The 22728-nt window shown below is 32.9% G+C and overlaps 1 protein-coding gene and 1 long non-coding RNA gene across 8 annotated transcripts in view; one reads left to right on the plus strand and one right to left on the minus strand.

The window, feature by feature from the left end:
• LOC103018088 (uncharacterized) overlaps nt 1–22728 on the minus strand; it is a 547177-nt gene that overhangs the window by 117245 nt on the left and 407204 nt on the right. For 2 of the 4 annotated variants that reach the window (XR_452113.2, XR_009005910.1), the window contains one exon: nt 15424–15520. The exons of the other annotated variants lie outside the window; for them this stretch is intronic. This is a non-coding gene — a long non-coding RNA (uncharacterized LOC103018088). Of the gene's footprint in view, nt 1–15423; nt 15521–22728 lie in introns of those variants that run through there. 4 annotated transcript variants of the gene reach the window in all.
• The window catches only part of POSTN (periostin), a 34276-nt gene that overhangs the window by 8477 nt on the left and 3071 nt on the right, over nt 1–22728 (plus strand). The window contains exons 5-21 of one of the 4 annotated variants that reach the window (XM_007193660.3): nt 796–960; nt 1909–2055; nt 2577–2718; nt 3889–4101; nt 5077–5211; nt 6369–6517; nt 8075–8211; nt 8801–8931; nt 9448–9578; nt 9685–9787; nt 9896–9963; nt 10689–10734; nt 13680–13760; nt 16832–16921; nt 17633–17722; nt 18479–18556; nt 18938–19021. In XM_007193660.3, the coding sequence (XP_007193722.1) occupies nt 796–960; nt 1909–2055; nt 2577–2718; nt 3889–4101; nt 5077–5211; nt 6369–6517; nt 8075–8211; nt 8801–8931; nt 9448–9578; nt 9685–9787; nt 9896–9963; nt 10689–10734; nt 13680–13760; nt 16832–16921; nt 17633–17722; nt 18479–18556; nt 18938–19021 (1990 nt within the window). The remainder of the gene's footprint in view (nt 1–795; nt 961–1908; nt 2056–2576; nt 2719–3888; nt 4102–5076; nt 5212–6368; nt 6518–8074; nt 8212–8800; nt 8932–9447; nt 9579–9684; nt 9788–9895; nt 9964–10688; nt 10735–13679; nt 13761–16831; nt 16922–17632; nt 17723–18478; nt 18557–18937; nt 19022–22728) is intronic. The other 3 variants (XM_007193662.3, XM_007193661.3, XM_007193663.2) reach the window with 3 other exon arrangements.

Genomic DNA, 22728 nt, shown 5'->3' on the forward strand with positions numbered 1-22728 from the left:
TAAAATGTCTTTCTTAATATTATCTGAGAAACGTAAAGGCATACAATAACCACACTGGACAACTTCTGCTTTCCCAACGTTCACCCTGTGCCAGCAGCTGGACTTAGAATGATCATCACACCATCCCTACCCTGTCTACCTACCCTGCAAGACCTGTCTCCAAACCTGAATTGCCAGCCATCTTCATTTGACCTGGAAAGCATTTTTTTTCTCCTTCCGTCCTTTATCTTACTGTGTTTATTTTTGCCTGCTGCTATAGAATAAGTACCTCAAAGGTCGAGACTTCACCTTACTTATCATTGTATTTCTCATAACACCAAGTACAGTATGATATAGTGTGGTATTGGATAAATTAAAAGGTACAGGATGGTTGAATTCTTGAATTTGTTATAGAATAAACATAAAACGGTTATTAAAACTCTGATGTTGTATAAAAATATAATGCCATTTTTATTTTGTTTTCCACTCAAAGTACTTTAAATATCTGATAACTTCATATTCCCTAAGCCTTTACAGCAAGATCATCTCTTCATCAATACATTTATTAAAAATTTTGTTTTGTCTCTAAAAATGTCCAAGTGCTCTATAAGATCTGGAACCCTTTACTGAGTACCTCTACTTACAAAATTTCTTAATCAATTGAAATAGTATAATTTTAAGTTATTTATGTCAATTTGGTTTGACCGTCTGGGTAATTCAATGAGAAAGTAACAAGAGAGTAGAAACAGTGTGATTATAAGATTTTTAATAATTAACTATAATAAAATAAACTTCTGTCATTTCAATTTTTCCTAGGATATCCGTAGAGGTTTGGAGAGCAATGTAAATGTTGAATTATTGAATGCTTTACATAGCCACATGGTTAATAAGAGAATGTTGACCAAGGACTTGAAAAACGGCATGATTGTTTCTTCAATGTATAACAATTTGGGGCTCTTCATTAACCATTATCCTAATGGGGTAAGTTTCATTAATAAAAAGTACCTTTCTCAATAACATTGCCCTTAATTTTTTTCTATACCTTTTATATAAGGCTCACAGAAATAATAAAAAGTTAGTGAATATAATGTAAGTGCCATATCATGACTTTTCCCTACATCTAGAGCATGTAAATTTCTAATTCAGTGAGTGATTTCTACTAAAGAGTGATCGCGAGGAAGAAATTAAATCGATAGTTCATTGATAGTAGACTTAGATGTTCTACAAAAGGAAATTTTAGTATTTGATGTGTTTGAAAAACTAATAATCAGAAAAAAATAATAAATAAGAATTTGTCAGAGAATTTATCAGAGAAAAATCAGAGAATGAGTATTCTTTTATTCACCCTCTGGCTACTATACTGATTTAGGTTCTTGTGTGTTTTAATAAAGTCTTTGTGGGAAACTTCCAACCAGGGTCATAGAGCTCTTTCAACAGTCAGAGTTCCAGGAAATAAAGGGTCAGTGAGGAGTCAATATTTAGGAAATCACTGAAATAGAACTGATTATATTTATGCAATAATTGTTTGTTTCTGTCTCAGAACTTTTTTTTAAGGACTAATTAGACTTCTCTATGTAACTCATTGACCTACATTAGAAATAGTGTATGACTATCTCTTTGAAAGAAAGAGAGGAATAAAAGCAATAATTTAAACCAAAAAAAAAATGTATTTGCCTTGCACTTCTAGGTATGTTAAGTGTAACTGGACTTGGGTTCTCAACTGGTTGCATTTTTTCCCGGGTTTTTTTTTTTTGTTTTTGGACATAGTAATATGTAAGTAAGTCTTCACCCTCAGAATTTACATTCAGAATGTCAGTTCTTTCATGTTACATTTACCAGTAATCATGAAAAATAGGAAACGGGGGCTTGCAGTCTCAGTGGTCAACAGATAGCTGTGACTTCTAAAGTTTGATTTTCTCAAATAATTAGGTTGTCACTGTTAACTGTGCTCGAATCATCCATGGGAACCAGATTGCAACAAATGGCGTTGTGCATGTCATTGACCGTGTCCTTACACAAATCGGTACCTCAATTCAGGACTTTATTGAAGCAGAAGATGACCTCTCATCTTTTAGAGTAAGTACAGAAGTAATAGCAGATTGTCTTGGACCATGGAAATTCCTCCTCTTTCCCTCAGAATCTAAAATAATTATAAAAAGCTATTAAATCTGGCAGCCATGTAACCAATATATTTCTTGAAATGAAAAGGTTTTCATTTTACACAGAAGAAATCATCTCCTTATATGAAATAATAATATTTATGTGGACATGATAGATAAAGAATGATTAGTTTCGTGACTGTAGTGTACTTAGTGCATTTAGAATGAATTCATCAATTATTACGTTTACTGCTGTATATTGTTCAGTCACACAAGCATCGGCAGAATTCCCCATCTTACATACAGTTTGAGGAAAGTTTGAAAAGACATGGTTGTTTGTGCCAAAAGATAATATTTTAAAGATCTAACAAGAGTTATATCTAACTTCTATAGTTTTCTATATAATCAACTCCCTCATGTCCACCCAGACTGAGTGTATTGTAATTTTCTTCTGGATTTGCAATGTGCCAACCTCTAAAAAGCACATTTGTGTTTCAGGCAGCTGCCATCACATCTGATGTATTGGAGGCCCTTGGAAGAGATGGTCACTTCACACTCTTTGCTCCCACCAATGAAGCTTTTGAGAGACTTCCACGAGGGGTTCTAGAAAGGATCATGGGAGACAAAGTGGCTTCGGAAGGTACTTAACTGTCTCTCTCTAGGAGAAGCCTCCCAGAATTCCAAGAAAGGAAATGAAAAAGAGATTAAGTTCTGCCAGCATTATCACCTTTGATAAGCAAAGGCAAAGAAAAACTTTTATTCTGAGGTGGACTATAAAAATCTTAAAAAACAAAATCCTTGAAAGAGTAGGCAAAGTAATTCAATAATTAATTTAATAATTAAAGTAATTAAATAATCAGGGTATCCTAAAGATCACATTCTTCTGCACTGCTTTCAAGTAACTAAGTAGCAGATGTTAAAAATAATTAGAAAGTGTTGAAAAGAAATATTAGATCATCAAACTTTAATACTGTATACATATTGTTCAATGCTTTTAATTCTAAATTTACACTAAAGTTGAGTTGAGAAAATTGCATGGTTCTCTTTGGTCATTACCTATTGATACACAGAACTTGGCTTCTTTCCAGTCTCCTTTTTAGTTTCAACTAGATTTTACATTGTGACTAGCACATTTCGCTTACTCAGCCTACCCCAAATTGGCTTAACCAATTTATGATGAGATATTTTGGTGCAAATATAGACAGTTTAGGCACAGATCCCTTCAGAAGTCCTTCAAGAAATCATCTTTATTTTGGATATTTTCTAGATGTTGCCTTTAGGGTTGCCACAAACCTTCAATTTGTAAAAAACAAAAAACAAAAACCAAAAAACATAGTATCTGCAAAGCACAAAATAGTGAAGCTCAATGAAATGAAGTATGCCTGTACAGCTGTTCTGTCATGAGTAGCTGATGTAAGATACTGCTTGGGTGTTTGGAACAGGTATCACTAGCAAATAATTTTATAGGCCTTCTGAAAGGAGGAATTATTCTTGTGTTCCCATCGGAAAGTCCTTTCTTATGATAGAGGGAACTTGATCTAACACATTTTCTAGAACTACACAAATAATTCCATACAGCTGATCTTCTTTTCTTCTTACTTCCTACTGAGCTGAGCTAATTTTATTGTAGAGTTGATGGAAAAAACATTTTGAGAACATAAACAGAATTTTAAAACCTTAGGTCAATACTTAGGTCTTATATATATTATATTTCTTAGGAATACTTAGTTCCACAGTGAAACACGTCTGTTAAGGGTCAAATGCTATTCTCCTTGATCTGAAAGCTTACTCTTTGTACTTTGTCCTCCAGCTCTCTTGAAGTACCACATTTTAAACACCCTCCAGTGTTCCGAGGCTATCATGGGAGGAGCAGTATTTGAGACTCTGGAAGGAAACACAATTGAGATAGGATGTGATGGTGACAGCATAACAGTAAATGGAATCAAAATGGTGAACAAAAAAGATATTGTGACAAATAATGGTGTTATCCATTTGATTGATCAGGTCCTGATTCCTGATTCTGGTGAGCAACAGTTTCATATTGTTCTACCTACTATCGTTTACCAATTAGATGCCTTAAGAGTAGGCCCATGGAAAATAAATGTGCAGTATAAGGAATGCCATGTGAAGCACAAACACAAAATTAACAATGAGCTGAGTACTAAATAGGCAGCTTGTGTAGTCATGGTCATTCCATGCATTGACCTCTGGCTTTCCAGAGTTTCTTTTTTTTTTTAATGAATTTTTTGGGGGTATAGTTGATTTAAAATGTTGTGTTAGTTTCTGCTGTACAGCAAAGTGAACCAGTTATACATATACATATATCCATTCTTTTTTAGATTCTAATCCCATATAGGTCATTACAGAGTATTGAATAGAGTTCCCTGTGCTATACAGTAGGTTCTTATTAGTTATCTATTTTATATATAGTAGTATGTATATGTCAATCCCAATCTCCCAATTTATCCCTTCCCCCCCTCCCCCTTGGTAACTGTAAGTTTGGTTTCTTCATCTATGACTCTATTTCTGTTTTGTAAATAGGTTCATTTGTACCATTTTTTTAGATTCCACATGTAAGCGATATCATATGATATTTGTCTTTCTCTGCCTGACTTACTTCTAATACCTAATATTGATAAAGATTATCACAGTGCCAGAGTTTTTCTTGAAAACAGAAGGGGAGATATAACCAAATGGTTACTTTTGGATAAATGAAAGACCTATGGCACTCACAAGAGCAGAGAGATAAGAGGCAAGTAATAAAGAATTCAAGAAAACTGCAAAGCAAGAAGTCAGAAAGATATTGTCCTTCTGAAATTCTTTGGTCATCAACCCCAAAAAAGGGAAACTGGAACTCTCTTACTAGGGAAAGGCAGGATGTCACATTGCCAGTACAGCAAATAGCTCATGGAAAATAGCCAAGAACTGATTTACTAATTTCATGATGATGGTAATAACAACGATGACATTGTTTGAATGGTGATGGTTTATTTTACAGCCAAACAAGTTATTGAGCTAGCCGGAAATCAGCAGACCACTTTCACAGACCTTGTGGCCCAATTAGGCTTGGCATCTGCTCTGAGGCCAGATGGAGAATACACTTTGCTGGCACCCGTGAATAATGCATTTTCTGGTATGTACTGGACACTGTCATTCCTGCTCTTTCCTCCTCTACACACATTGTTTCTTCACCATGATTGTTTGCATTAAGAAATAATAGATATTTTGTGAGGTGTTGATTAGTTTCTTTACCAGCTACACATACAATGCATTAGCACTATGTAGTCTCTATTAAAATGTCCTTCATTTCAAAACATTTCATTATAATAGATAATAGCCTACAGGAAGTGAAAGTTTGTGATAAGGAGTCTTCAGTTGTTCTGTGAACCTGATCATATTTCCAGCACACGTAATGGATGTATTAACAGATCTTAAGAAAAATAAATCTGATTTGTTTATTTAAACACCAACATAATAATATTTAGGAACACGTAGGTGCATTTTGCAACTCAGAATTTGAAAGTAAGGTATCAAATTATAAATAAATACAAACAAGAGAATATGATACACTTCCATATTATGATGTGAACTATTATTACAAGTATTTGACCTAATAGCTGCTATTCAAGGACTGTGTTTAGATTAATACAACCTGACACTTTTTGCAGAAAAAAATGACTTCACAAAGACATATTTAAATTGTTAGGCAAAATTGAGCAATTAAAAACTAAATAAGTATCACCTTTTTAATGTTTTTCCAAATACTAGGTTGTGACATAGAAAATTATTAACAAGAAAATTCAAATTCCTAGAAATGCTGTTTTTCCTTTTTGTAATAATAATATCCATACATGTTGACATCAACCCGTCTTTAAGAGGTTACATGCTTCAACTCTCTCTCCATAAATAAAAATAAATTTAGAAATGATTCGTCAGTAGTTTTCCTGTGACTAATGGACATCAGATTCTCAGAGAAAATCTTGGCCAGGCTTAGAGTTTAACTTTTGTCAGTGACCACATAAAACCATGTGGCCCTCACAGAGATGAAACCCATTGTTTGGATTGCTTGGAATCATGTTGTAGTCATTTGATGAAACAGCTCATGGAATTTCTAATTTGTGCACAGAATTCTTAGTTTTTGGCATATAGTCAACTCATATACTATATAAGTGTAGGATCCGTAAGATCTATAGTGGTAGGGATTACCCATTTTCATGATTTTCTCTTACAGGAGAAACTTTATTGCTTTATAAACAAAATAACACTCTTTTGTAATGAATTTACTTATAGATGATACTCTGAGCATGGATCAGCGTCTTCTTAAATTAATTCTTCAGAATCACATATTGAAAGTAAAAGTTGGCCTTAATGAGCTTTACAATGGACAAAAACTTGAGACCATTGGAGGCAAACAGCTCAGAGTCTTCGTGTATCGCACAGTAAGTGAATCTGAATGAGATAAAATATCCACACTGGCCTAAATGTCAAATGACGTGCCCTTGTCAAAGACTGTTCTTTTTTCTTTTTTTTTTTTTTAACATCTTTATTAGAGTATAACTCCTTTACAATGTTGTATTAGTTTCTGCTGTATAACAAAGTGAATAAGCTATACGTATACATATATCGCCATATCTCCTGCCTCTTGCGTCTCCCTCCCACCCTCACTATCCCACCCCTCCAGGTGGTCACAAAGCACCGAGCTGATCTCCCTGTGCTATGCAGCTGCTTCCCACTAGCTATTTATTTTACATTTGGTAGTGTATATATGTCAGTGCCACTCTCTCACTTCGTCCCAGCTTACCTTTCCCCCTCCCCGTGCCCTCAAGTCCATTCTCTACATCTGCGAAAGACTGTTCTTGTAACAAATGTTCCTTAGAATTTTATTAATGTGGTCTTAATAGTAAATATTCATAGGAAGATCAGGGAACTGAATAGCTTGTTTGAAAAGACTTTGAGGAAAGTATACAAAAAGTGCTGTGTATTAATAATTCTGATAATTTGCACTTGTTTCATTATAAATAACTTTTTCTAAAGCATTATTTCAATTCCATAAATCACTAAAACTCCTTTAAAATAAGCTTTTGCTTTATAGAGTACCACACTTTACTGTTTACAAGGTAATTTTTATATTGAATCCAATGTTTAGGATGATCTTTTAATGTACGACCATCATCCAACCACCGAATCTCTTTTGAATGGCTTTAAGGATAAACTTTTATAGGCACATAAAGATTTCTAGTAAGTGGTTCTAATGTGCTTTATCTGAGGGAAAATTTCTAGAAAATATTGCTTATCAGAATTACAGTGCTACTAGTGGTGCTGTTCAGTTTCTGTCCAGGCAACCTTGCAGCTACAGCTAAAAAGAATTCATAGGAAGTCAAGCATTACCTTGAACTAAACATGACACACAGTGCTGTGCACCATAGTTCCACAAGGCCAAGACACACATTTTAAATGATGCAGAAAATGCACCACATTCTAAATGATACATATATAAATATTATTTGTTCAGAAATGCTATAACTTAATCAGTAATTTGACTTAAAATTGATAGGGTCTTACAGTCAAGATAATATACTAAATATTTGTGAAGATCACAAGAGGCAGTAAAGTCACGAAACTTTATGGTTAAAGAGGGTCTTAAAAAGTTAAAGGGTGAAAGTTTACTAAAGAGGGTCTGTAAGAATGATTAGAACCTAGAGAGGAATGACAGGAAATGTAGAAGTAGAATTATATGGAATTTTTAAATTTACTGACAAAACTACCTGTCCCACACATAGGGTAGCTTGCCTAGTAGTGGAAGACCTAGCTGAATAGGAAAAGTGAGGTCAGATTGTACAAGACCTTAAAAACAGAGGAGAGAAACTGTTTTTTCTTGCATTAGAAGTCAGGTGACCTCTTAGAAGCGCCCATCCAGAAATTCAATTATGTAGCTTCTTCTACATAGGGAATTTCAAGTAAGGAAATGGACAGCTGTATCTTTATTTCTTTGCTAGGCTGTCTGCATTGAAAATTCATGCATGGTGAGAGGGAGCAAGCAAGGAAGAAATGGTGCCATTCACATATTCCGAGAGATCATCAAACCAGCAGAGAAATCCCTCCATGAAAAACTGAAACAAGATAAGCGCTTCAGGTAAGCTTACTAGTTTCACCTCCACAAGAGAATAAGAGCTTTTGGCATAGTTTTGTTTCACAGTAAGTATTCCAAAATCCATTCGGTATTCAGTATTGCTGAGAACAGAATTTAGAATAAAAAGTCTATACAAATGTTTTTAAAATTAATATATGTTCTTAACGCTATTTTTCTTCCTGGTACAGCATAATATGATTTGGTGAGTAAAAAACAAACAAACAAACAAACAAAAATCAACCTAATAGACTGAACTACTTCTTGCAAATTTTTTTTATAATTAAGTTTTTAAAAAATGATAGTATATTCTAGCAAAGACTATTTTGCAGAATATTAAATAAAGTGTGACCTCGCCAAGTTTTATAGGGGGGAAACAGAGTTTAGGAAATTTAAGAATCATATGTATATTTAAATAATTTCCCCATGATAAATCTTTAAGAGTAAATTGCATTTGAAACATATGAAAACGTATGAACCATTTTCTCATGCTTCCACGTATAGGGATTCTACTCTATTTCATGCATGGTGGGTAGGCTTACCTAGATTAAATCTAATAAAATAAACATATGTCCATTATGTTCTTCCTGCTTAGCACCTTCCTCAGCCTACTTGAAGCTGCAGACTTGAAAGAGCTCCTGACACAGCCTGGAGATTGGACCTTGTTTGTGCCAACCAACGATGCCTTTAAGGGAATGACTAATGAGGAAAAGGAAATTCTTATTCGTGAGTAGACATGAACACCAGATATATTTGCCCCTTGATTTCAGGATCTCATTTCTTCCTCAAGCGTTCCTGCCCAGATATCAGCCCCCAAAGTGTCCCCTCTTTCTTATTCACAGCTAGCCTTCGTCTCCTTTAATTCCATTTGGAATAATTAGAGGGTCACTCATAAATGTTCTCAATTAACTGCTTACCATAATGTTGTTGGACTAGATGTTCACTTATGTTGTCTCTATTAAAGGCCACACAACTAGGTGACAAAGAAAGAAGTAGTCACAATTTCAAAAATAATTTGACTTTTTTCTCCCAGTAAGTTGGATAATATTTTGATTGAACTTATTGAAGGGACTGCATGTTTTGACATAGCTCTGATATCACATTGAGAGAACAATGACATTATGAGAAATTACAGTGTGGAAAAAATAAAGACAAGGAAATATTTTTCTCCTTCATCCTCATAATATCAAAATGTCAAAATATATAACATGTTATTAAATAAATATATATTTTTCTCCCTAGGGGACAAAAATGCTCTTCAAAACATCATCCTTTATCACCTGACACCAGGAGTTTTCATTGGAAAGGGATTTGAACCTGGTGTTACTAACATTTTAAAGACCACACAAGGAAGCAAAATCTATCTGAAAGGAGTAAGTTCTCTAGTATGAATCTATGAGAGTGTTAATCTATTATCCAATTATCCTAATGTTCATATTTCATTAAATTTCCCATTGACATTATCCCCTGTTTTAATAGGTGAATGATACACTTCTGGTAAATGAATTGAAATCAAAAGAATCTGACATCATGACAACAAATGGTGTCATTCATGTTGTAGATAAACTCCTCTATCCAGCAGGTTGGTAATTATTGAACTGATTAATGAAAACATAACTCTTTTTCAATAGAAACCTAGATTTTTATTTCATCCATTCTTACAATATTCATTTAATATTCCTCTTCACAGACACACCTGTTGGAAATGATCAGCTGCTGGAAATACTTAATAAACTGATCAAATACATCCAAATTAAGGTACACATGTTATTGCATGTGTTTCTAATGTGTTGAACAGACATTGCAGGTTTAACATAAGAAACTAGAAATGTATACATTAATAAGTAGATGTACACTGGGATTGCATTGCTCTTTGTTGATTATAATGGTACACTGGCATCATTTCTTCATGGTTTTATTTAAGGAGGATTTAATAAAAGCTACTTGGGGCCAAGCAGAATGTTAAGTATTATGAGAAATATTAAGCTGAATCAGATATGGCCCTTTATTCAAAAAGTTTACAGTCCAGCAGGGAAGATAAGACATGTAGATAAAAAACTATAATTTTTCTATTATCAAATATTTTTGCTACAGAATATAAGGGAAAGATAAAATATTTGCTTATAAGAAATTGTCACTAATCACAATAGTTAAAGGTAAAGGAATATTCTAGGATAAATATTGGGTTGAATATTGGTAGGGTTAAAGCACCAGACAATATAGGAAGTATTATTTAATGAACTTTTAATTTGGGATTCGCTATTCTATAATAGTTAAAACTCTGAGTAACAAATCCAACCATTTTATGCCATGTTGCCCAAAAGTAGGAAATTGGAAGATGATTTATATGAAGCCTTCATTTTTACTAAATATAATGATAGCTTCACTGTCTTTACTTCAGTGAAAATTAAAAATCATGGTGCCAAGATTTTGTTAATACAACTACTACATTTCATGTTACTAAATATAATGTTTATTTTCAGTTTGTTCGTGGTAGCACCTTCAAAGAAATCCCCATAACTGTCTACAGTAAGTACATAATGAATATTTGTCACATATAAGTGGCAAGATGTAAAAAAAAAAAAGAAAACCCAATAATTTTCTTTGTGTTTACTGAGATGATTGATAATCTGGTATTTAGAATTCCAAACAATGGCAAATCTCATCTCACTTGAAACAGGGCTTGAGGTCTGGATGAGACCTCTCAGCCTTGACTATACCCTTCAACTCCAATGAACCACTTCCTCACTCATCTGCTAGCTTGATATAGATATAACTGCTAGCGTGGCAAAGACGCAGTGGAAAAAAGACACACAAACATACAAAGAGGAGAGCTAGCTAAAAGGCACTCGAGAGCTATCTGAAAATTCAAATATGTGGACACAGAAATAACATTGCTGAAAGATTTGTAGCTCATTCCACTCTCAAGACCTCAGCCATCTAAGGGCAGGCTGTCAGAGAAGTCTAATATTTATGGGCTGGTGGTTCAAAAACTCTTCCCCATTCAAAATTGGATGAAGGAACAAAAAAATTGTCAGGTGATAAATCTAGAGTTTCTAGATTCCAAGGTTCTTTTATTCCTGACTCTACCAGATTATCAAAATTAAACCTCTACTTCTTAACAATGGCAAAGGTATTTCATTTTCATAAATGTAACTCATAGTATTTCTTTTTCAATGTGGCTTTTTCCTCCTTTGTCTTTTTTCCTCTCTTCCATTGCAGCTTTCAAAACAGAAATTCTTTCCATTTTGTTTTGACTCTATAATTCAACACTCAAAATGCATCAGTAGCTAAAGCATTGCTTCAATTCCCACATTTATCTTGGCAAGAATTATTCTATTTTATACCATGAGCATCCTGTTATTTAATTAAGAAAATTTTCCTTAATATTTACACTAGATATGGAAAAGGAGTAAAGATGATGTAAGGAGCAAAACAAAAGGTCTGCTGTTCTTACTGATTTTAATTATGTAATAATAACATAAACAATCCTAGTATCAGGCCAGCTCAGCACTGTTTCAATGACTTAGTTGGAATACTTATAATTCAACATGGTTTAGATTCCAGTATGGAAGTATACATCTTATTAAAGATATATTTTATAAAAAATGAAAGAATGCTTATGGGCTCTATTCATCAGAAATGCTATGTCATCTTCCTCCACTAAAAATGTATATCTGCACTACATTTCTTTACCTTTTCTACTTTATCCATGAGAGGTCCACTACCTTTTATATGTCAATGCAATATTTTGCTTACATTGAGCCAAAATATTATAATTCCTTTATTTTCCTCTACTTAAATTGTTCTCACAGAGAACAAGCTACAGTTAATGCAGTTATGCAAGTCTAATGAATCTTACCTACTTACTCACAGCTCTTGAAAGAGCTCTGAGATTTACATGCTGATGTGGAATATTTCTTTAACTCGTCTCCGTGTATGCTGTTATTTTGAAGCATAGTTCAGAGGTTGAGACTAATTAAACCAAAGATTCCATTTTCATGTTCCCTTATTGACTTGTCTCTAAAATTTTAATTTTCTTGCTATGTATTATTCTTGTCCCCCAAATACCATACATTTTAAATTGTCAGGGGGGAAAATGCTCTTTAGTATGTGTTGTCAAATATATGACATTTGAGGTGCAGAGGAAGAAAATCAGTATTTAATCCTCAGCCCGTGATCTGTCAAATCTATTTAAGTCTTCAGAAAAGCAAGACTGAAACAAAACTAGGACCCCAATAAACATTCTAAACTTCAAGTTCCTTAACATGAAGTGAAAATTTAAGCTAAAAGTAATTAACCCATTCTGATAGTAGCAGCAGAGACCTCTGTGAATTTGACCTTCATGGAAAGGTTCCTCTGTGGCCAGGCCACCTGTGGAATCAATAATTGGATACAAAGATTTGACGTATTTTAGTTTCATAATTTGAGATCTCAATATGTAAAATCTGAAATAACCGAGACACAGTCACAATTAAGCTCTAGAATCCATATTAATTCAAAGAGTTGACACAGATAAACATCTCAGAAACCTGAAGTGAGAATGTGACAGAAATCCAGACTGTGCTAATATCTCACCTCTAATGTTTCAATACAGTCTGTTATGATTGCACAGATAGCTTTAGTGCTTTATCTAATGAATCCATCTTTTAAGGCTCTAATTAGAAATGATAAAGAGCCAGTAGTAGCTCTGGTATCTGGCTCCAGAGGCACACTTCCAGTTAATCTATACAACCAAGAGCCAACCAAATAGTTGGCTGCTATCTGAAATATATTTTGCACATTATTATTATTTCAGTTGGATGGATAACATACATTCAAAATACATAGCTTTTAGTATAAAAATGATGATGATGATGATAAAGCTGAAAATTAAAGCCATTTTAGCCTGTAACTTAAATATTTAAATACATGATCATATCATATTTGTTGCATAGAGCTCATGTCTGGCTGGCTGGAATCCATTTTTACATTTAAGTATTCTGAACTATTTTTGTATTTTCCTTTCTGTATCACTGTTATCAAATGCATGAAAAATATTTTGAGTCTTTTTCTTTCAATGTCTTCTTCTAATTGAGAAAGAATCCAACAATGCAATTTAAGATATTATGAATTGCATGAAATTAATCATGTTTATTTGTCTTTGTTGCTATGCAGCCAATATTTTCAAGAAGTACAAAAGAAGGTAAAGAGCTTTAGTAGTGCAGTTCAAAATGATAGATTTCTAGATAGAATTCCTCACTTAGCAAGTATATATTTCACTGGAACAAATCCAAGTCACTGGACTTCAGAGTTCATCATCTGGACATGAGAAGATACTAGATAATTACCAAGAGTATTTCCTCTATCTGACTGCCTGAACATATTACCACATCTGATACCTCAGTACCCAACAAAGACCCAAAAAAAGAGACAATTTCGTTCAGGTTGTTTTTATGTAAACATCATTTATGTTCCACTTTCTATACTTTCAGCAACTAAAATTATAACCAAAGTTGTGGAACCAAAAATTAAAGTGATTGAAGGCAGTCTTCAGCCTATTATCAAAACAGAAGGTAAAAATCAATGTTATACATGGTTCCTTAAAAAAGCCATATAATAGACTGATCTCTATGAATGTATCTACATTCTTTTTGAAACTAACATGCTAAATATTTCTATATCAATGGCATGCTCATTTAACAGCAGAATGCGGAATGCAGGTTATTTAGCAGAGTAGATGGTGCATTCCTAATACTTTCAGTACATTTGCTTGTATTTGATTTCATTTGAACTTAATTTACCATTGCATTAGCACTAGTACCCAGATACTCACTATACAAATAAATCCTAAGTTATTTTTCCTGCACCTAGACTCTTTTAGAGAGTATACTCTTTATAGTTTTGTTTCCAGTCTCCTCACATAAATCTCTTTTATACTGTTGCGATGTGTTCCAAAAAGTGCAGGCATTTTTGATTCAACAACCTGAGAGCACAAAAGCTGTATATTGAAGAAAGCTTTTAAGATGTACATCCACACATGATATATTTTTTAATTAAACCACCAGAAACAGAGGAAATAAGTAGTTGGTGCAGTTGAGTCAAACCTTAGAATCCTTAATTCCAGCCCTGAATGTGTGTCTATATATAATATACATTACATATTCTTATATGTATACATATATAACACATTAAATAGACATATATACTTACATATATACTTATCTCCTGATGTTTCAGACTAGAGCATTAAATAAAGTTACTTTTCTCTCTCCCCCTACTGTGTATGTTAGCCAACTCCAACATCTCTGATGCCCCCTTCATTTCACATATTTTAATTACTCCTAAAGGATCGGAACTTAAGAATTATTTCCATGTCTAAGAATCTTACTGTGGTGACTGGCCACAGAAGAAAGACCAGGTTTTCTTCATTATTCTGTAAGAAGAATAAAACAGTCTTCCAAAAAAGGAATAGATGATATCCTCAATTGAATCTCAAGAAAACTATTATTGTAATTATCTTTGATTTGGGTATTCTCATTTTACGAATTGAGGTGGCAACTTCTTGAATACTTTTGATTCCTCTAAAAGTGAGTCATTACTTAAAACTTAGACATTAGAAGTATGTATGTAAAAGTGTATTTCCTAGCTAGTTAGTTATCTATATTTTTATACATTCTTGAGACTTAAAATTGAGGTATTTGGAATCTGTGCTTTTTTAAAAAAAATACCATACCTATTGTCATTTGAGTATTTGATTGCTCTTATATAGTGATGAAGAGAATTTCATAATTTAAGAAGTTAAATCTCAGAAATTTTTGTTGAGAAAATGTTTCTTGATCATTTTAATGAAAAATGATAAAATGATCCTTGATTTTTAAATTCTTTTACCCTTTTTTAAAAATTAGATTCCCTAAAATTTTGTATAATCACTTGTACACAGCTTCTATAGTAAAAATCATTCACATGTACTATTTTTATTTTCAAAGATTCTTCTCTTTTCTTTCAAGCTTCTTCATTCAACCCATTTATCTTCCCAATCTTTGTGAGCAGGATTCTATTGTATTACTTTTCTTCAATTAGGAACACAATGAAGCATCAGCTCTACTTGAGTTTTTCCTATGAAGGGAACTAAGATGAAAAATGGCTTCAAGTCACCTATGCATTAACAACTCTTCAGTTAAAAAATTTGGAAGTTTTACTTTGTGCAACAAATGAGGGAGACAAATACTTACCTTGGCAGCCATTTACAATTGTCCAGTTCTAGAATTGCTGTTGGCATTTCCTTCTCAGTGTTTGAACTTTTGCTGATTCATCGATAACTCTTGAATTCTTACTAAATAAATTAGACCCCAAGACACAATTCTAAGATGTTTCTTATAAACGGTACCTAACCAAATTTTAGAATTAAGAATAAATCAACTTAATACGTATTGAGCACGTATTGTGCTGTGTACTCTTGTAGGTGCCTGCCAGGAATAAATATGAAAAAAAATTTTTTTTGGTAGTAAATCCCTGCCTTCATAGAATTTAAGGATAGACGATGTTTCTGAAATTCCAGTTGAGGCTCTGCTAAAGAAATGTCTATTGGGATATTTTATTAACTCATTTCCTGTTCTTAAACTCCTTAGCTGTTCTTTCTTTTTGAAGTTTCCACACCTTGAAAACTTGGCCTTACGTTTTGATACTCAGTGTCCCTTAACCACATAGATCAAATATTATGGTGCGAAATACTTACTGTTTGAATAAACTGTACTCTTGTTTTCATTATTTTAGATTGTCCTAGACTATATAATTCTGGGTAATGGTGTACATTGACAATTTCTGAACAAACAAATAAACCCTCTCAAAGACAAGCAAATATAGTTATATTCAACTGTTGAAGGGTGTCACAGTATGAGTTAAATGTACTGAACTTCTCCTCTAAGAAACAGTCTTGATTAACTAATGTAGTAATCTGCTTTCTAACATTCAAAATGATTTTCTCTGGGAGCAAAATCATTTTGCAAGTCAAATGCAACACTTAACTTTTGCATTTGAAGGACTGTTTAACTATTAATCAGTAAATATGTGCATCATTCACAAATAGAAGGTAAGTACTCAAATCTATTTTCTCATAAAACCTGAATTTCATATTTTAAAGGTAGGCATAAAGTTGGGCTTTTTTGATGTTCAGTGTTATGCCCATTAGATAAAAAATGTAAGATATTGACTGATTAAAAATTAAATTAAAAATTTAACAAGAAAAGAAAGTAATAGACAATATCAGTATGGTAAAGTAAGATCTACACTAGTTATCATTAGAGCAACTCAAATTTGTACATACTGTATGATTCACAATGTATAGTCACATATAATATTTTGCATGATCATACTTTACAACTATAAATAAATGGATCAGTTAAACATCAATTTAAATGCTAAAGCAGATGAAAGTTATTTTAGTAGCACACCGATAGACTGAGTCATTTGTTCTCATAAATACTGCTTAATTTGAGGACAATGGGAACTGTTTAAAACCGATTTCATAAAGCCTGAAACCACTTTGAAATTTGAGCAACACCAAATGTTGAAATAAATTTCCTGTTCTGGTAAATTTAAAGGACTACGTTAACATGATAATTTGTCTCCTAAAACAATGCCTTAGGACCCACAATAACAAAGGTCAAAATTGAAGGTGAACCTGAATTCAGACTGATTAAAGAAGGTGAAACAGTAACTGAAGTGATCCATGGAGGTGCGTTCTGTGTGTTTCCTGTAGCCTACTGTGAACATTTTCAAACAGTGTTGGTTTAAATATATTGAATATCTGAGGTTTTCTCTTGGACTTTTGTTTTATATAAATTGTGGGAAAACTTTTCTCAGTTACGGATTCTTATTAGCCAATCAATTAAAACATAGTTTACCTTTTGATGGATATAGTTGGAATCGACTTAACCATTAACTCACCAGTTCCAACAAAACTGTCATTACTCTGCATATGCAAGGATGATTATGAAATATAATGAAAACAATCATGTCAATACAAAAGAACATATTGTACTTAGAAGAAAGAGTGGCCATTCTATAAGACTGACTAATAAGTCACTTCTAGGACTTATAAGATTCCCATTCTAATGATGTATAATTCCCTGGATTCTCCCTGAACACTCATTCCGCAGTCAAGAGACAAGTATGACACGGAGTGTTAGCTTGCTAGTTGGCTCTTTCCCTTACCCAAGATTCAGGACATAACCACTACCTTTTAGACCTCTGCTATATGAATTTATTTGAGATACATCCCCAAAATTATTGTGATTGAATTCTGAATGGCACTGCTGTGAGAAATACATTTAATCATTAAAACGTCTAGCTTAAAAAAAAAAAAAAAAAAAAAAAAACGTCTAGCTTATGGCCATTTAGACGCCATAAGGGGATAAATCAAATGCATTTTCTTCCCCTATTTCAGAGCCAATTATTAAAAAATACACCAAAATCATTGATGGAGTGCCTGTGGAAATAACTGAAAAAGAGACAAGAGAAGAACGAATCATTACAGGTAATTTTTAACTCTGTATATGAACTATGCCTGGATTATAAAGAGCAAACCATATTTAATCCTAAAATATCTCTATAAGAATCATTAAAGAAACTAAGTCATTTTCTTAGTGGTTACTGAAGTTACTTTATTTCTTTTTTGGTAGAAATAATACTAATCCTAAGTATGTAATCTATGTTTTCCTCTGAATTGGAAATTTTGAGACAAATCTATAAGCATGTGTTTTTATTATGAATATGCATGTGTATTATATAATACACTATCTTCACTTTGCTATTTATTAATGAGTTACTAAATCCTAGAAGAAAAACCATTCCCTCCTTCGATTTTCCTTTAATCTTAAGGTCTACACATACACATCTACATACCAAAATAATATGCAAGTTTGTATAGAACAATTGATCAATAATTTCAGTAAACCTCTGTATCAGTCTTCCATCAGTGAATTAGCCTAAAATTCTGAACTCAGCTATTTTTTAAGTCTTTGGGAATTCCCTGGCGGTCCATGTTTAAACAAGCAGTCAGCAAATATGGCCCATGCCACCTACTTATGTAAATAAAGTTTTATTGGAACACAGTGTGACCATTCATTTACACAGTGTCTATGGCTATTTGCACTCTAAAGGACAAAGTTAAATAGCCGCAACACAGACCACAGACCCATGAAGTCTAAATTACTTACTATGTGACCCTTACAGAGGAAGTTTGACCAGCCTTGTTTCAGAACTTTTTTTTTTTTTTTTGTCTTTCCTTTAGGTCCTGAAATAAAATACACTAGAATTTCAACTAGTGGTGGAGAAACAGAAGAAACTCTGAAGAAATTGTTGCAAGAAGGTCAGTATGTCTAGAAGAATAAGAATGTGGATTTCTTTAAGCTATCTATATCAAAGTCTAAAATAATCTTTGAAGCCTCTTACACTTTCTACTCTATCTCATTCCTTTGTTCTAGTTCCATACCAACACAAGAAAAGAGTCCAAAGATAGGGAATGAAACTCAAATGACAGTCATATTGATTGTTTTGTTCTATATTTGCTATATAGTGTTCAACAACTTTGTAAGAAAATTGGTTTATCAAAAAGTAACACTAAAAACCAAGAAAGAACCAAGTGTTGGTCTGGAATTCATTGTTGGGCAGATGCCATTATATATCACATCACATCTCCTGCCTTTTTATTACATAAACCAATTTCTGCTATAAACATGTATCCTCTCAGAGGTCACCAAGGTCACCAAATTCATTGAAGGTGGTGATGGTCATTTATTTGAAGATGAAGAAATTAAAAGACTGCTTCAGGGAGGTTAGTAAAAGGGAAACAACTAACCCACTTAACAGGTTCTGATAACTGAGATTTTCAACTTTTTAAAGACTGAGCATTCAGGTTTTGTTTTGTTTTGTTTTAATTAGGTTAAAAAAGACAACATCATGTCTGTCTTAACAGACTGATTGGGTCAATGGTCGTTATAGTAAGCGTTATAAAGAAAGAATTACTAGTTTAAACAGTCTTTAAAAAGTTCAATGGGGAGCAGTGAATATTTTTTTGCTGTGATACAGACAACCGTAAAGATATTTTTAGTATGTGAAAGGGGGATACTTTAAAAATTGGTAGTTATTTAAAGAAGCCCAAATTGAAATACTTTTTATATTTTAAAAAATGTATTCACTGCGCCATCAATAATAAGAGGCATGTTTATGAATTTTTTAAGTGCATAGATCTAGCAAAAAAAATTGCATTTAGTATTTTTATTTTCCAAAACTACATACTTGGGAATGGGTTATCTGTTTCTTCTAACAGTTTGAGTGATAATCTATACCTGGAGCTGTAAATTATTTTGCATATGAAATTAATTTTAATATTTAAAATATGGAATGTTCTCTGCCTGTGGCGTTAAAAGGACCTACTTTTAAAAGGAAAGAAGAAAAAAAAGAATTCAAAATCTTACACAAACTGTCAATGGTAATTACTCAAAGAAATAGTAAATGTTAATAAAGTATAATTTGGGTAATTGGTATTTGAATAAATTAATTTCTAGTTCATTTTCTTAACAATAAAAGAATTTAAGGTAAGAAATTGTTTTAGAGAAACAAGTATTTAAATTATCTAGAAAAATCAAATATGCTCTTTGAAATATACTGTGAATTGATAAACACTAAATTGAAGTTCAATGTTTATCCAAAGTATGGTCCCAATGGGTTTTATGCTTAAAATTTTAAAAATTGTAGTACTACGTCCAAGAAGTTGTAAATTCTCTTGGGACCGTGTATATTTTTGGCAATTATTGTTTCCTTATTCTTTATTTTTATATAGGTAGAATCTCTTACATAGTATTGATACTGTTCAGTGATAGTAAAAATAAATAATTTTTATTGAACCAATGATTGAATTTCCCCTCAATAGAAAAATTTGTGTCTGAAAAATACAAGATTTCCTTTCAGACTGTAGGGAATATGTGACACTCCCAAAGACACAACAGAACCAGTTTCCTGTGAGATCTAATACAGAATTTACTCATCTACCTCTAAATGCTTAACACTGTACTAGAAAAAGGTAGGGATTTGAGGGAAGACATGAAGACATGAAAATTAAGCTGAATTCTTTTTTTTTTTCAGTCCTTGCCATAGTAAGCGGCTTTGTAGAATGGCAGTGCTTTGTAGAGAATGAACCAATTAGTAACTGCACTTGTATATATTGCTTTAATTTATTTAGGCTTAAACTTCGGTAAGTATGTTTTCCTCCCCTTCAATAAGCCCCCATTAACAAGTCCATTATAAATAACGAACTAAGTACTGAAGACTAACTTCAGCCAAGAGAAGATAATACCTGTTACAAGAATAAGATACTCTGATTTTTGCTAATGGAATCTTTCTTTAACTCTGGTTTATGTTCATCCCAAAGGTTGATGGTTGATTCCTTTAGTTCCCAGTATTTGGTTTCTCCACATATTCATAACGTGTTGGTTTTGTCAATGTCACAACATAAGTTTTTATCAAAACATTTCCAAGGGTTTTTTTTTTTTTCTCATAAGAAAGACAATATAAGCAGTATAGTTACTAATATCTGGACACTAAGTGGACATGCTAGTTTTCTTTCTTCCAGCCCTTTAAAACCATTGGGTCAACCATTGGGTCAACACTGAGTAACAAGTGTCTCTTGTCTAGATCCCAAGAGACACCAATTTACAAAGAAGCTGGTGTAAATAAAGATTATGTCATACAAGATTGGTTTTTTTTTTCTTTCAGAGTATTGATAATTGATCTATAGGTAAATGTGATCTTCATCTCAAAGCTTGGAGTTTTCTATCTGAACTGCTCATATTGTGGTACATATAGTACATTTTGATGAACTGAGTGTATTCCTCAATCATTTAGGTCATGCTTATTAACATGGCTAAGTGGTCAGTTTGGTACTAATATTATGATCTGTCATTGAAACACTTCAGACCACTTAACTAAAAATTTTTCTCATAAAATGTGTAGAGTTTTCCACTCTTGTCTTAGATAGAACTACATTTACTGAAACTACTAAAGTAATTAAGGGAGAACAGCAAAGTCGTAGGCTATGGAGAAAGGAACAACAACAAAAAGTTATCTGGGAAGGTTTTGACAAATCTGCCTGTATAACATGTAAAGATTTATGGCTTCTGTAGAGAACAGAGGATCAGGTTGTAGGTCTGGCTTCCAATCTGGGTTCCAACTTGAACTAACTTGTATTATAAATTGATGCTTTTCTGCCTTGCTTTCTTAATCTGAAAAGTGGGGATAGTAATGTTACCTACATATAAATGAATCAATATATGAAAAGCACTTGGAATAATGTTCAGCGCATATAAACTCTCAGTGATGTTAGCTACTATCAGGATTACAGTCAATTAACGTTAACATGGTCAACAAAGTAATACTTTACACTCTAAATTTCCAAAGTCATAGCCATGTAAAAATGCAAAAATCTTGCAAATAAGTGAGCTGAAGCATTTTGTATGTTTCAGGAAACATGCGGTGGAGAGGAGCATTTTTGTGGGATTGTTCAATGACTGATTTATCTTGCCACATTTCGCTTCTCTAAACACGACCTAATACAAGTGTCATTCAGTTTGAGATGGCAGAGAGCCACTGAGAGCAAATCTGGTTTTCTGCACTTTAATCAAGCTTTTCTTCCATAGATGTTTGTTTGCCACAATGAACACTTCTTATTTTGATTTTATCATAGCCAAATAGTAATAAATTAACAAGTTAGTTCATTGGATATATATTAATTGGATGCTGCCAAATTTATAGAAGAAAATCTGAGTGTAAGTGCTTGTTTTGAAAAGTAATTTTGAAATCTTGTTTTAAATTGCATAATAAGCGCTCTTTGGAATTTAATAAGTCATTATAAACAATGCTTTTATTCACTGCTTAAAGACTGGATCCATCTTTTCGTGACAATATTTCAGAAGCCATTTTTTGTGATCAAGTAAACCTGAAGTTAAGAAAAATATATCAACTGGAGCATATTCCATAATTCAGACTTTTCTATCTCACATAAACTTTCCCTCACTATCCAATCTAATCAGGTTTTCTATAGTTCTGTATTTTATTATAGTATTAATATAGTGTGTTAAATGGTTATGTATCTTATATTCTGGGGGGGGGGGAAAGACACGTTGGAAATGTGCTATGTAGACAGAAACAGAATTCTTCAAAAAATGCTTAATGTTTCTTTCCCTTTTTTTAAAACTTGATATTATACAGCCCAAAATACTGTTGGTGATAGTCTCATGTCTTATTTTTTATGGGATTTCAGAGCACTGAATACATATATAAAACAAAAATTTTGACTTCATTGTTGAGTATAGATGATATATAAAAATCAAGAAGTCAAAACTTGGAGAAAAAATAAAGAAGGTAAGCAGAGAAACAAAGCCGCTATAGGGACCACACTTATTCATTGATCTCAAATGTCCAACGACAGAATGAAAATGTGAATTTAGGTTGACCAAGTGGTCTTGTCAATGAGTTAAAAGAAAA

This window comes from Balaenoptera acutorostrata, chromosome 18, assembly GCF_949987535.1.
Source record: "Balaenoptera acutorostrata chromosome 18, mBalAcu1.1, whole genome shotgun sequence".
Classification (NCBI taxonomy): domain Eukaryota; kingdom Metazoa; phylum Chordata; class Mammalia; order Artiodactyla; family Balaenopteridae; genus Balaenoptera; species Balaenoptera acutorostrata.